Here is a 15,563-nt window from a genome sequence, read left to right on the forward strand (position 1 = left end):
AAATTGCTCTGTGATCACATAATTGACAAATGACATTTATACTATAATTCGTCAGGTATGAAGCTGCACAGGAGCGAAAATCAAAAATTTTGGATATAATCCGGTCTTTGGATCTGCCTAACAATCCTTTGGATGATTTAATTGATCAGGTAGGTGTCCTTATCATGAACAGGCCTCAATACTCCTTGGAATCATCAAATCTGTTAGAATTGCAGGAAAATATAATTAATTTGCTTTTATTATATTATCATTATTGTTACCCAATTTGCAAAGAGTTTTTTCTTGTTTTAAAATCAAGTATTATGTTCAAATTTAGTCATCAACGTTCAAGATTAATTTTTATATGAATAAAACTTTATCGTCATTGAACTGAAATAGAGATTGTTCAAGCGCTGAAGATATGCTTTTATGTCTACCAAACTTTATTTTTATATTTACACAGATTTACCCTAGTAAATGTTATACTTAGCCATCTTGGGCAACAATATCATGTTGCATATTTCATAATGTGGCATGATCAAAACAATGACACTCTGTATTATTTGGTCATTTGTACATAGATTTTTTCTTACAAAAGTTCGATATCTGGTGATCATCTCAAATTCAGTTTCAGATGCTATATATTTAACCGTAGCTGTTATCTATACGGTGCAACTAGAATTCCTAGGTGTGTGTGTTCTAGAAGAACTGTTGCACTTGTTTTACTGAGTTCCTTTGTTTTATTTATACTTCTAAGCATTACATACCCTAGACATTATCGGTGTCCTTGCTCTTTTGAGTTTTAGTTTTCACAAGTTCAAAACCCCATATTCATTTGCAAATATGCTACAATTGGTCCATTGCTATGGTAGAAACCAGACTTTCTCCTTGGTGGAGAAGGGGGTCTGCTCAGCCAATGCCAAAAAGTCATCAGATTTCCCTTGGGTTCCATAGTCCAGACACTGGAAAATAGGTCATAGAGGTGCTGAATTGTTGTGATCTTTTTGCTCACCAACTGATACCGAGCTAATCTATCCATGATCTAATCAGTTGATCACAATTACATATGTTTTTCATTCTTCTGCACTGATCTTTGTATAGTGTTAGGACCTGCATGACCGTGCAGTTAGTCCCACAGGACTTGTGCATTGGAGGTCTTGGGTACTTAGCAAGGCCAAGGACCCCATTTGATAACCATCTAGCTAGTCCTTTTGGGTGAGGCTTGGGTAGTTACAAATGATATTAGAGTTGGCCTAGCCCACGACCCATGTGTGACCAGGGGATGTTGCAGCATGGGCACTTTGATGGCTGATCTTGAGCTCTTGTGGTGCTTATGATTGGACTCTTCTGTTGGTGAGGATGCTAGGGCTTAAATGAGGGGAGTGTGTAATGTCCTACGTAGGTATAGTCCTACACCTGTTGTGCTTTGGGGTGGTCTTGGGTACTTAAGCAATGTAAGGACCCTAAATAATAACCTTTCGACAAGCCTTCTTTGGTGAGGTCATGGGTCATTATTATAGAGTGTGGATATGATGCTCTATGCTTCCTTCTATTGCACTGTGCTTATGGTGTATCTATGCTGATGGTTTACTTTGTTCAAGTATTGTATTATAAGAATGAGCCTATAATGTACTTACAACGAATACTTCCAGAAACAATTACATTTTGCTAGTTATGCCACTGACAACTGGAAAGTTCTATTCTATCAATCTAGTGATTGTTGAATGTAGACAATCGAAAATTATGGTTATCATCAGCACATTTTATCTCATTAACTTTTTCAATGTGGATTTGTATCTTTACCAGTAAGCTACTCAACTGTTCATGTATATCTGCAGTTAGGGGGCCCTGAAAATGTTGCAGAAATGACTGGTAGGCGAGGTATGCTAATAAGGGCTTCAACTGGAAAAGGTGTTATTTATCAGGCGCGCAACACGTGAGGATGGATTTGTGTAACTTTAGTTTTCAATTTTTTTATCATATTAAAATCGAAATGATTTTTTTTATTGCTCTGCAGAAAGGAAGTTGCCATGGAAATGGTTAATATGCATGAGAAACAATTGTTTATGGATGGCAAAAAGTTGGTTGCTATAATATCTGAAGCAGGTTCAGCTGGTGTGTCTCTACAGGCTGATAGAAGGGCAGTAAATCAGGTTTATCTCTTCTTGAGCTTTGCCTTCTCCCTCATGTTTGAATTCTTCAAGAATTTGCTACCTCAGAAAGTATCTTTCGATTGAGCATCATGTGAATTATGGTTGCCAGAAAAGAAGGGTACATATAACTCTAGAGCTTCCTTGGAGTGCTGACCGTGCCATTCAACAGTTTGGAAGAACTCATCGCTCTAATCAAGCTTCTGCACCTCAATATAGGTCGTTTCTTATAACTGTAACTAGATGAGTCTCTTAGGTTTTCTTAAAAGTCCATTTGACATATGTTTATTGTATGTTTATGATTTTTTTCTAGAATGCAACTATTCCTGTGTACTCTTTGACATTTTGTTCTGTTACTTCTCCCTCTGCTTACCATAATTTTAAAGACTTCACTAGCTTTTATTGGCAATTTTTTTGCATGTCAGAAATATAGAGCCAAATATATGAAGTAAAATTAACAAAGGCAGTTGGAATAACTATTTTACCCTCAAAATAATCTTACTTTTGCTTGTCAAAACCATTTCCCAACTAAGATTTAAACTACTTATCCTTGGGAAGCGAAGAATGTCTAAGAACGTCCAAATTTCAGCCTAACAAATATTCAAAATGTATTAAAATAGTCAAAAGAACCTAAATTTACCCATCTAAGGGCAAATTGCATTTCTATTACTAAATGTAACCTAATGACTTGTGCACTTTCTAGTGATTGAGTCGCTAAAGAGGAGTTCTTCCGTATTTTTCTGGCATCATCTCATTCATTACTTCTTTGTTCTTTCTTTAAGCTAGTATATGGCTGAAGGAAGTCATTTTATGAAAGTGCATTGCCTTGTCTTGCTCTTCAATTTTATTTGCAGTGGTCTCCCAGAATCTGGCCAGATAATATGTGCTCAATCTTTTTCTTTTCCTTTTTTCTTAAAGAAGTTTATAATTTTATATGCTTCAATTTTAATTGTCTTGCTCTTTAATTTTAATTTTATGCTTTTAGGCTTCTTTTTACAAATCTTGGTGGTGAACGGCGATTTGCATCAATTGTAGCAAAGAGATTAGAGTCTCTTGGAGCTCTAACACAAGGAGATCGCAGGTTAATTCTGATATAATTGATTGTTTGTGTTCAACTAACACAATATGCTCAAACTTGAACTAAAATACAAGAGAATAATATGTGTTTGTTCTCATTCCATATTCTTTTTTATTGTTTCTATAGGGCTGGTCTATCATTAAGTGCTTTTAATTATGATAGCAATTATGGAAAGAGGGCGCTTGCAATGATGTATAGAGGAATAATGGAGCAGGTTTTTATAGCTGTTTCTGTTCAAACTTATTTTGTGCTATTTTTTTGGTTCAAAGCTGAATACCATGTAAATTCACATTTCTTTAGCTTATCAGGATCCTTTGCCGGTCGTGCCTCCTGGATGTTCATCTGAGAATCCAGCTAGTGTTCAGGAATTTATCACCAAGGCTAAAGCTGCTCTAATATCAGTTGGAATTGTTAGGGATACAGTTCTCTGTAAGTATACACTTAGTAGTACTTTAAGTGCTTCGTCATAGTAAGGTGACTATTGCTTTACTCATGTTACCTAAACTCTCCATGCAATGGCCACTTGAATATGGTTTTGCAACTTCACCAATACTGCATGGAACACTTCGTAGCATATCCTGCTTTACAAGGCCTATTTGCTATAGTAGAAAAATCAGATGGCCAAACATACTAGTGAGGTATATAAGTGACATTTCCTGATTTGAATTCACCATTGCAATCAACTAAAGTACTCAACCAATTGTGATCTATAAATGCTCTTCATATGTGTTTACACCACATCCAGATTGACGATGGTGTTCCAAAGGCCAATCAAATAATAAGTGCTGGAGGTTCTCTAGAATAGACCAAGTAGCAGGTCTTCAAGTGGGCTGTGTAGGCCAAATATATAGGCCCAAACATCAAGGGTATAGGTCAATTGATTATGGTGTAGACCGAGGAGAATGAGAGCTATTAGCCTAGGATGAGGATTTTAGTGGAGCAGAGTTCAAGGATGATGGTTATCATATCCTTGATGTGGAAGTAGTTAAACTATCCAAGAATTGAGAAGAGTGGTAGCACTACCTACCATGCGCATTGTCATGCCTCAAACCCATCACCCAGGTTGGCCACATGACATGGCTGCACACTTCTTAGGGCAAGCCCTAGAGAATATGTAAGGCTTGTAAATTCGTTGCAACTTCAATATCAGTGAACAATAATGATCTCAATTTATAACAAATAACAAGAATTGTACAAATACAAAACTCAACCATCCGACCAATATCAATGATGTTCTACCTATTCATCCTTCCACCTGTGATCCCAACCATAGCCAGGTACTAAGCATCCTGCAACTTTGAAAGAAAAAAGAGAGGAGATGCTGTGAACATTATAGTCTAGTAAGAACCCCCATACATCCACACAAATATAATAGTATAATTCGAGAATACCAAACAAACAGTATCAGAGTGAAAATATAAACCATGAAATACCATATCAAGCATCCAGTATATAACTCAAAATGTTATATTTGCATATAACATACATTGTGTATCATCACAAATCCTCTCAGTGGTTTCATATAACTTATCATCTATTTCTCATAACTGGATCTGAATCAATCAACATTATCTTTAGGTTTTGGACTAACCATGGCCACACTCCAGCCTGTGACTAACAAGCTCAAGTACCACATTCCTGCCTATGGCAGGGCTATCCATAATGCCATATTTCTGCCTATGGCAGGCTATCCATAATGCCACGTTCTTGCTCCTGACAAGGCTATTCACATTGCCATGTTCCTGCCCATGACAAGGCTATCCATATTGCCATGTTCCTACCTGTGATGAGGCTATCCATAGTTTAATGCGGCTAGTCTAAACACCTCTTTCTTAATTATCAGTTTATTAAATTTTATTCATGCCAAGTGATGTAGTATAATATTATATTCCTTTTAAACTTTCATGTAGTCATTAGAAAAGCCATCAATAGTTACTACATTCATATAATATAGAAAACATAAATAATCGTACAAGCAATCACATATCAACAACAATCAGCCATGAAACCGAAACCACACAACGTACAAATAAGCATATGTAAATACAGGTGATCGTGTCTAGGAATTCTTACCATTGCTGCAACCAACTCAGTTGCAATGCTACCAGTCCCCACCTAACATGTCTAATTTAAAAATCAATATGAAACCAACTTGTTCTTGACCAATCATCAACAATAATAATTAACCAATCATTGCTAAGTTCCTAATTCAGAATGTTGGCATTCAAATTATTTTTATCCTTAATTTTCTCGATCCTACCTAACATGTGACTAATTTAAATAAAGATATTAGGGATTACCTTGATTTAGGGATCAGAGCAGAAGTCTCCTTGCTCAACGTCTTCTCGTCCAATTGATTGCATGCCTATGGAACCGAATCAATATCCAGAAAATTTATAATAATTAGAATTAATTGTGGAGCGAATCAAGAAATAGAGAAAAAGGACACGATATACCAGGTAACAATGCCCAATAACATGAGCTGTTTCGATCTGGGGAACCAATGGATCATGAAACAAGTCAGATCAGAGCAAGGAGGGCAAGGCAGGGTCATCAATGATGAGATTCAAGAATGTCGGGCACTGACTAGGTGGAGGTCAACATATAGAAAGGTCACAAATGGGCTAGTCCAGAACCCTCTACTGGAGCTAACCTAGGGTCTATAGATTGAAACTTGGGATCCTCCACTAGATCCCCATAATCAGGTAGAGAGAGAAAGAAAGAGCAGAGATAAAAAGAGAGAGAAGGAAGAGGGGAAACGAGAATATGGTATCCCTCTCTTTTCTCAAAACAAAGGAAGGGAAGAGGGGTGCTACTTGAGCCGTCATTGTGACCAGAGTGGTGGGCCATGGTGGCGACAGTGGTTGGCCGGTAGAAGAGAAATAGGGGAAGAGAAAGCATGGAACAACAACTCCCCGCACAATTCAGCATGGAGAAATCAATGATGATGACAATATCACCGGCTAGAAAGCCGAACTCCGACAAGAACTGGAGCAACTTTACTACCGATTTTGGCCGATGGTGGAAAGAACAAGAAGAAACAAAGGATCACGCCAAACAGGGGAGAGGGTGTGCGGCTGAATCCGGCGACTGACCGACTTCAATTGGGTCGGCGATGGTAGCGTAGGGACATGAAGAGTGAGGAGAAGAAGGTTTATTACCTTGTTGCTGGCAAGGGTTTGCTCCATGATTCCGGCGGGTACCAAGGAAGGTCTTCCGAAAGAAGAAGAGGAAGAGAGCGATACTAGCGGTGATCGGCAATGGTGGCTCGTAAGTAGGAGGTGGGGGCCTTTAAATAGAAGCAGAGGCTAGGTTATTCCTAGCCCCCCATCAGAGATCGGGCAGGAGTTCGTCTCCAACTAAAACATGGTTTTTTGCCCCCATTTTTTTAATTGGAATAGGCCTTCGGGCCATGCACTCCACTCTAGATCGGCCCACTAGTAGGTTGGTCTAGGCCCAGGCCCAGGCCGGTCTAGTCGGGCTGATCCTCATACATGGAATAGTGGGCCATGTGGAATACTAGCGATGACAAGTGGCAAAACTAATTAATGGCATCCATCTTACCACAACCTAGGATGCGAGCAGAGCGGTAGCACTACCTACCAGTCTTGGCAATAGTGGCCCATGTGGCATGCAATGGCAAGGACAAGTGTCAAGATAGTTAAAGAGGGTCATTTATAAATATTATATTGTAATGCTAAAAAAAGGAGACCCTTCGAAACATCCATGAATCCCATTTATCTTTTTTAATTATCTTTTCTTTATCTTTACTTTATCTTACTCGTAGTTTACTGGTAGGACTTTTTCCTTAAGAGTAGCAGTAGCAGTAGATTGCTTCAATCATTACCACAAGTCCTTGAAGGTTAAGGCATTTGGACCCACACTATTATTATCTTCTTGTGATCATCCTATTTCTAGCTAACACAATACCGGTGGCACGCCCGTACATCTACTGTAGTCTTGCCACTGACTTTTGACCCCTCGCCTCTCGACAGTATAAGATGTCTATCCATTTTGTTATAGGGAACTAATGTTGGCGGAACCGGTACCGGGCACCGTATCAGTTGTCTGGCAGGACGAGTCGGTATGGGCCTGTGCCGTGCCGTGCCGGGCCTGTACCGATACAGTAGAAGAGACGGGGGAGAGGGAGAATGAGAGAGGAAAAGAGAGAGTGGGGGAGGGAGGGAGAGAGGAAGGAAAAGAGAGCTCAGTCGGAGCCGACTGGCGAAGGCCGGGGACACGCAGAGGCGGGGCTTGCTGACTTCAACTTAAAAAAGACAAAAATAAAAGGGGCCTCCTTTAGGCTTCTATTTCGAACGAAACAGGGAACCGGAGGCGGAGCCCCGCGTTCGCGTCTCCTTGGCCTCCGCCTCCTTCGTGTGGAGGCTCCTTGGCCTTTGCCGGCTGGCCTCGGCTGGCCTCTCTTTCTTCTTCTCCCTCTCCCTCCCTTCCCCCTTCTCTATCTTTTCCTCTTTCTTCTTCTCCTTCTCCCCCTCTGGCGACGGACAGAGATGTCTCGGTTTCAATAGCGGAACTGTCCCGGTTCACTAGTGGTACGGCCTGGGACGCCCCGAACCGGGCGGTTCGGGACGGTTCCGCAGACCTTGTGGGGAACTTCTGTGATTGAATTTTGACACACACACACACACAAATTTGTTCATGTATATTAGTGCCTAGCCATATTGTATAAAATAACCTTACCAAATCTCCTCCAAATGTTTGGAGAGGTCCACATTGTATCCTTGAGAGCCATATTGTTTCATGTATTTGTTCTGTCCATTGTTGAGTGGGTTTTTCATTTAAAATGCAAGTTTTTCTTTTTTTGTTTTCTTTTTTCCCATTTTCAAGATTCTTGTATTAATTTTTCATCTCGTTCTCTTTTTTAACTGTCAGTTCTGTGGTGGTTAATACAGGCAATGGAAAGGATGCTGGAAAGGTCACTGGCCGCATAGTAGATTCAGATATGCATGATGTTGGACGCTTTCTAAATCGTCTTTTGGGCTTGCCTCCAGAAATCCAGAATAGGCCCGTAATTAATTGAGAAATGCTTTTAGCTGCAGTGCAAGAAACTATCATTGAGTCAATTAACATATTAATTATTCTTCCAGGCTTTTTGAACTTTTTATCAGCATTCTTGATCTTCTTGTTCACAATGCACGAAGTGAAGGGCAATTTGATTCGGGGATTGTTGATATCAGAGGTAACATCATTGAATTGCAGGGATCACCCAAGGTAATTTTTTTCCTTCAAAATTACCTATTACAACAGTAATTTCTGGTTCTCACACATATATTCATGATATTCTTTACAGACTGTTTTTGTTGATAATTTATCGGGTGCTTCTACTGTATTATTTACATTCATTGTTGATCGTGGTATGACTTGGGAGGTAAATACGTGACCTTACTGAATACATGATCATATAGCAGTCTATATCTGCTCAATATTTCAATAGTAGCTATATGCTTCATATATCTGATTGTCTTTATGCAGTCAGCAAAAAATCTACTGGATGAGAGGGAAAAGGATGGAGGTGGTTGTGTCAGTGATGGATTCTATGAGTCTAGGAGAGAATGGATGGGGAAACGGCACTTTATGCTAGCATTTGAAGGGTACGTCATCTGCTAATAATCATGATTTTGTTTAAACTTATGCTGAAGGTTCGCCGTCTCAGTACTGGATCCCTTACTGATATTATTCTATTATTGTGTCGGTACGGGGGCTGGTTTAATGTATCCACACTCAGTACGCCTCCTGTACTGTGCAATGGTTTGGTATGGTGTAGTCGGTATGCACCGATACCAACCAATACGGCAAACTCTGCTTCTACTAAAAATTTTACCTAGAATCTCTATTAGATGCATTATCGAGTTTCATAGTTTTGTTTATAAAAGTAAAAGTAGGCAGTAAAAGTTATGCTAGGAAAAAAAAATTGAGTTGATTTTCTTTTGGGTGGGATGGGGGGAGGCGAGTTGGGGCTAAAGGAGTTTCACACACAATTAGTTCAAAACCATGGTCCTCTTCATGGGCCAAGCTGCTGGTGGGCTTGGGGGCCTAAAGCCACTAAGGCATGAAGCATGATACATTAGTTGCGTGGTTTCCTCTTTTCATTTGAGGCACATTATGCCCATGAGGATACATGTATCTAGCAAATTGGAGTGGAGGAGTGTCAGCAAGCGCCTCAGTGAGAGCTGTGGTCCAGGATTGACACCAGAAACTCTCACTGTTTCTTGTGGAGAAACCACAATAGCACCACCTGTACGCAAGGTGCCAGCTGAAGCATCTCATTTAACATATAGAAACAATGTAGCTAGGAATAGAAGGGGAAGTTGTCAGCAGCTATGAGCCTAATGTGGGTGTTCATGTGAGCTTAACCTAGATCTATACAATAAACTTCGCAATGATCTCAACTCCATTCGTGTATTGCTGAACGAATGCAAGGGGCTCCAAGATGACCCTCTTCCAAAAAGGGTAAGCATCAACCATAGGGAAAAAAGGGCTTCCTGAGCAGTTGTTTGACTGGGCCTAATTGAATATTGTTATTCCTTGAACTTCTTTGTGTAGAAATTAGAGGAGATTAGTTCCCTTTATATCTTAGCTTAAACAGGAGGTTTACTTCATTTTCGTTATTGGTTTCCTTTTGGCACATGCACTTATAGTTTAGGACAAGGACTGTAGTTTGGGTTCTGGGCAATGCACTGATATAGGACTAGCACAATATGGTACCATACCGTGCCACATGGACACTCGATACGTAAATGCATATCGGTTCGGTATTAGTACAACATTTTCTTTATTTTTATATTTTTATTTTTGAAGATTATTTTAAGGTTTATGGATATCTAAATTATGATTTTAGGGGTATTTTAATATTGTTTTATGTCATATTGTTCCTAGAGGCCATATGATTGCTTAATGGATGCAATTGTAATAATTTAACATTAGCAATGCAGATTCTTGACTTTGAAAATACATATAAATTATAAAATTTTATGATCGGGTGGACCATGCCAAGTCTCACAAGAGTGTAGATTCATGGGCGAAGACTTCGACATGCAAATATTTGATTTTGTTTCTACCTATGAGTGAGCGCATGAGTGAACAGAAGTCAAATTTTATCTTTTTTTTTAATTTGTAATCAGATAATTCTAGCATGTTTCCTTATTAGTGGATTATATTTCTAATGTGATTTTGTATCGGGTTTAATACCTGAATTAGGGGGTCATGTCCTATATATGCTTGTAGTAGGTTATATGAAGGGTGGCTTTTGATACAATATGTAGGTTATCCATAGATCAACGACATATCATGAAATCATGCCAAAATACAAAATTTTGGTATGATTTTTCCTGATTTACCAATTTTCGGCCTAGTTTAGGCATCAAAATGAGAAAAAGGAGAGGAATGAGGAGAAGGGAGGGGATTATACCTGGTTTTGCTTATATTTGGGCTCAAAATTGGCAAAAAATCCCTTTTCCCTGAGTTTTTCCCCCTAAATCACTGTTATTGAGGAAGAAAAGGGAGGAGGAGGCCATAGGATGGCCTCCCTCTTCTCTCTATGATTGAGGAGGTAAGGGGCCCAAGTCGCCCCGAACTATTCTGAATCGAGCGGAACCAGGTGGTTCCGCTCAGATCAGGCCGGTTTGGGGCCTTTAGCAATCCGAACAGCTGAACCGAACTGATACCACCACCAGTTTGGTTTGGTTTGGTATGCCCCAAACTGGTGGTTCAAGTTCATATGCCCCTCTTTGGTTCAAATTGCTTTAAACTAAAAGAGGGGAAGTTAGTGTTTTGCACATGATTATTTACTTGTTCGCTGCACATTTATTGAAATTTACCTAAAGGCTAAAAGAAACATGTTCTTTAAAGTTTTGACCAAAGAATGCGGAACCATATCGAACCGTCCGGTTTGGGGCGTACGGAGCCATGACGGTAGTGGATTAGGACAATTTCATCATTCAAAATGGTAAACTGGCAGGTGGGAGGAGAGGGAGAAGGAAAGAGAGAGATAGAGGGGGAGGGGACGGAAGAGCTAGAGGGATGGAGGGAGGGTCGCTGGAGGCCTCTGGAGGGCATCAGAGGGGCTCCGAAGGGTCGGAGTAGGGGCTCTACCCTCTGGACCTTGTGTCGTTCGAAATAGGGATCCGTCGGGCTCCTTTTTTTATTTTGAAAATTTTAAGTGAAGTCGGCAAGCGGTTTGCCGCCTTCACTGAAAATTTGGGCCCTCTGGAGGCCTGCGGCGTCCCTCCTCCCTCTCTCTTTTCTCCTTTCCCATTCTCCCTCTCCTGGTCCCTCGCTCTCTCTTTTGTGTTGGTATGGGCCCTGCATAGAACGACATGGGGGCGTACCGAACCATGCCACTGGATGACCAATACGGGCTCCTGTACCGGCACGGCAGACCTTTGTTTTGACACATTATATATTCTTTTTTTTTCAACATACAAATTTCTTGTAAAGAATGTCAGAAGATACACTTATTGGCTTCCTTTTGTTGTTGTTTCTTGGAAATTTCTAACATTTATTCTTGTCATTATTAGTGCAGAGCAATTGCATTTGCTACTGAGATATACCACTAACCCTAACCTATTTCACAATATATGCTTATAAACCTAAACATTCTCTTTGAATTTGCACAAAAAAATGTTTTGGTTCAAAATTTCAATGTCCAAACTAGCTGTAAAAGTATCATTGGTGGATGTCAGGTTATGTTCATAGATGACAAAGTTACCTTGGTGACAATGGTTTCCTTATCTTACCTATCGACGGTTTTGTCGAAGCTTTATTTGATAGATTACAGTTGTCTTTAGTATTTTCGGATCCTTGAGTTATCATTTTTGTACACTAATCATTTGTTACTAGGTAATCAAGTTCTTGATGACCTCTCCAATTTAGCTAATAATATAGATTACTCTTGGTTCTGGTCCTCATTGGTGTTAAGGATCTTAAATATGTCACGTGGGGTGTATATTTATAAGAGAAATGGAATTTTTTGCTTTCTACCAAAAAACTCATTTGTCGCTAGATTCTAGCTCCGTGGGATACTCATTTAATCGCTAAATATATACTATGCACTGTTTGATTACTGTAAGCGAATCCTTTTTTCCCTCCGAATAATGAAGAAACTCTAGTTTTATCATGCCTCCTATCTCGTTGGCCTTTGCTGAATTTTCTCCCTAGCTGAGCACCTTGCAAACTACCTCTAGTGCTGTGGTCGGGGAAGCACTGAAGGTGGGGCGATGAGGTAGGAAGAGATGAAGAATTGAATTTGTGCCATGGTCAGTCATCAGGATTGTGGTCGAGTGGGGTGTTGGACCACTGACACAAGAAAAGGAGAATTGAGGTCATTCCTCATAGTAGGAGTAATGGTGGTGAAATTATGACTAGGGTTTCATGGGCGAAGGAAATAGGGAGAGGTGAGAAACAAGAGTCGGGAATCGAGACACACAAGAGTGAAAGGGGAAATCTCAGTTTTTCTTTGGTTTTGTATAGGATAGGAAACTTTGAATCTTTAGTTAAGGCTTTTGCTTTAAGTACAAACATAAGATTAGAATCATAAGTAGGGGTATTTGGACCCAGTTCAGATATGCTGACCCGGAGCTGGACCTTGTTTTTAAATCAGATAATCTGGGCTTGGATTTTGGACAAGAGAACCATTATCTGGAGTCTGGACCCAATTTTTTCGGGTCAGACTGGATTAGTTCCGTCGGACAAAATTTTGCCACACCTAATCCTTGACTGTTAATGCCATGTTGTCTTCTCTATCCTCTCCATTGTGTAAAAACCTACAAATATTTGACCCCTCGCTAAGAAAGTGCAAGTGATAGCATTTTGGGATGCATATGCAAAGTCAATTGACCAATCATTGCACTGTTTCTTTTTTTTTTTGGGGGGGGGTGGGGTAGGGCATGGATCCCTACATACACAATTAAAATGGACTTACATCTCAAATGCAACAATTTGCAGTTACCTACAAGCAGTACTATGTGTGTATGCATATTATGTATGTATGTTATGTATAAATGTATGTATGTATGTACTATGCAGGTCAAATTAAAAATTATATTCTCTTTGCTATTTAAGATTTGTAAACCTTAAAGTTTTGCAATATCTTCCTTATTTCAACTTATTGAGAATAAAAAAAAGTATTGAATATAAAAAAAATGATGTCATGGGTAAGCTCACTGCTAGCATCAATTATACAACTATTATCTCGGTTATAGCTGGTTTGTTTTCAGTTGTAATGTGGTACCATATAGACATGTTAATTTTTTCACTCTAGTTTATTATTTTGCTTTTTATTAATTTAGACTTTAGAGCTTTAATTCTATAGGAGATTCTTTGAAGTTTTAAATGCTATTTTTTGACCTTTTTTTTCTTCTCCTCCATATGTTGCAACAGTTCAGCTGCAGGTATGTTTAAAATTTTTCGCCCAGCTGTTGGGGAAGCCCTAAGGTACTTATGATGGAATACCCATATTATTATTAATTATTTTATTGCATGTTGAGGTTATTTTTGGAATTTAAACCTTATGCCCTTTCTCCAGGGAAATGTCTCTACCCGAGCTCAAAAGTAAATACAAAAAGGTGTCTTCAATTGAAAAAGCCAGCAAAGGTTGGCAAGATGAATATGATGTCTCTTCTAAACAGGTAATTGTACTCATCATTTCCACTAATGTCCAGATTTTAAAAACTGAAAATTATATGTAGCCAGTTAAATCTAAAAATGTGTAATTTAAACACAAATTATTGTTTCTTAATGATCTCAGTATGAATTAGTTACTTTTCATGGTTACAATTTATCTAGTAATGTCGAATGACCCGTTATATCTAGAGCAAATAGGACGAGAGAATGACAACTGTGCTGTCTTAATTCTGGTGGATTTTTTGACAGTTTTGTCCTCCATCTATCTTTTCTAAGTACTTAACTGTATCTGTCTACCTTATGATCTCAATACATGTTTAACATATTCTATTATTACAGAAAGGTGCATGGTAAAACTTAGCATAAGAATCAGATGATCTGCATGTCTTTTGAGTTTATTCTAACATTAGGCATTGTTTGTGCTTGCACGATTAGCGTAGTGGTGATCACAACATAGATAATCACTAGATGTTATGGTTATTTACACACACACTCTCTCTCACACAAATTGTTTCAAATATTAAGTTTCACCCACTTACAGCTGTGCTTTTTCTTCTTAAAATCACTATTATAAGATCAGAAACATCTGTGATTTCAAATTTTAAATTGCTGATTGCTTTCAATTCTCTAAATCTGTGTCCACCATGTGCCATTCTTTACTCTTGACTATCTATATGGCCACTTAAGCAGCCACCTGTAAATATTCTTTTGCTTTTTTTTTATTTTGTCATCCTATCTTGCTTGTGCATAAGCAGAACATATTAACACCACACCAAATATAAGATTTATTATATATAATGTTTACATATATAGTATATTTCATTTCTTTCTAAATCAATGTTCCTACTCTTTTACAAGTATTATTAACCTCTAATTAAATTTTCACATTTTGAGTGCTAAACAGCTGATAGAAAGGAAAGTAAGCAAGCTTTTGAAAGAAAGTGACCAAACAAATCTCAAGAGTTATACATTTGCAATGAAAGAGATAATTTGCTAATTATTAGGACTATTCACCAAATGAAGGATCGTACACCCAGTGAGAACATAGTGGGCAATAGGCTGGAAATGGCTTATTTACATGTCAAATTGGATAAACATAAGTAAATGGCTAGTTTGAAAATAAAATGTTAGATGTTTGGTTCATTTTTCCATCTAGCAAAGAATTCATCTCCAAATTTTATGTCAGATCTGTGATGAAAATAAACTGACATTCAACTAGGATTCTGCTCCAATCATTCTTTTGTAATAATTAATGTTTGTAGCAAACCTACTAAGTTAGTTTATAACACCCAACCATTCTGCCCACTGAATCTTGACTTCATTCAATAAAACAAAACCTATGATGAAGGGTAATATAGTCTGGTACAATGGGTGTGGGCAACTGGGTCATCAAAATGGTTAAGAGAGAACTCAGAAACAAGGGAGAATTGAAATATCTCTTTTTCAACAAGAAGCAGCCTATGCTTTTTCAGTTGAAAATTGTCAAATAGATTGACAGTTGTCATGGACCGAAATAGCAATACAGGCAGCAACAATCTCCAAATTCGCAAATTTCTTAGTTCTGTTGTTGAGGAGGAATCATAAATGGTAGAGTGCAAGTTGTAGGACTTTAAACAATTAACCTTCTTAGTGGAAGACTAGTATTCTAGAAGTACAGATTTGCTTTTTTTCTTGCACCTAATTTATAGAGAACTACTTATAGCAAAGTATCTCAA

At 38.6% G+C, this 15,563-nt stretch overlaps 1 protein-coding gene across 3 annotated transcripts in view; it reads left to right on the forward strand.

Moving 5' to 3' along the window:
• The window catches only part of LOC103708025 (protein FORGETTER 1), a 49,479-nt gene that overhangs the window by 23,651 nt on the left and 10,265 nt on the right, over nt 1-15,563 (forward strand). For all 3 annotated transcript variants that reach the window (XM_008792778.3, XM_008792780.3, XM_008792779.3), the window contains exons 17-29: nt 56-149; nt 1,818-1,915; nt 1,997-2,132; nt 2,242-2,348; nt 3,115-3,210; nt 3,334-3,421; nt 3,516-3,636; nt 8,121-8,232; nt 8,316-8,439; nt 8,519-8,596; nt 8,701-8,819; nt 13,606-13,659; nt 13,751-13,853. In XM_008792778.3, the coding sequence (XP_008791000.1) occupies nt 56-149; nt 1,818-1,915; nt 1,997-2,132; nt 2,242-2,348; nt 3,115-3,210; nt 3,334-3,421; nt 3,516-3,636; nt 8,121-8,232; nt 8,316-8,439; nt 8,519-8,596; nt 8,701-8,819; nt 13,606-13,659; nt 13,751-13,853 (1,330 nt within the window). The remainder of the gene's footprint in view (nt 1-55; nt 150-1,817; nt 1,916-1,996; nt 2,133-2,241; nt 2,349-3,114; nt 3,211-3,333; nt 3,422-3,515; nt 3,637-8,120; nt 8,233-8,315; nt 8,440-8,518; nt 8,597-8,700; nt 8,820-13,605; nt 13,660-13,750; nt 13,854-15,563) is intronic.

The sequence above is a fragment of the Phoenix dactylifera genome, chromosome 3 (assembly GCF_009389715.1).
Source record: "Phoenix dactylifera cultivar Barhee BC4 chromosome 3, palm_55x_up_171113_PBpolish2nd_filt_p, whole genome shotgun sequence".
Lineage (NCBI taxonomy): Eukaryota > Viridiplantae > Streptophyta > Magnoliopsida > Arecales > Arecaceae > Phoenix > Phoenix dactylifera.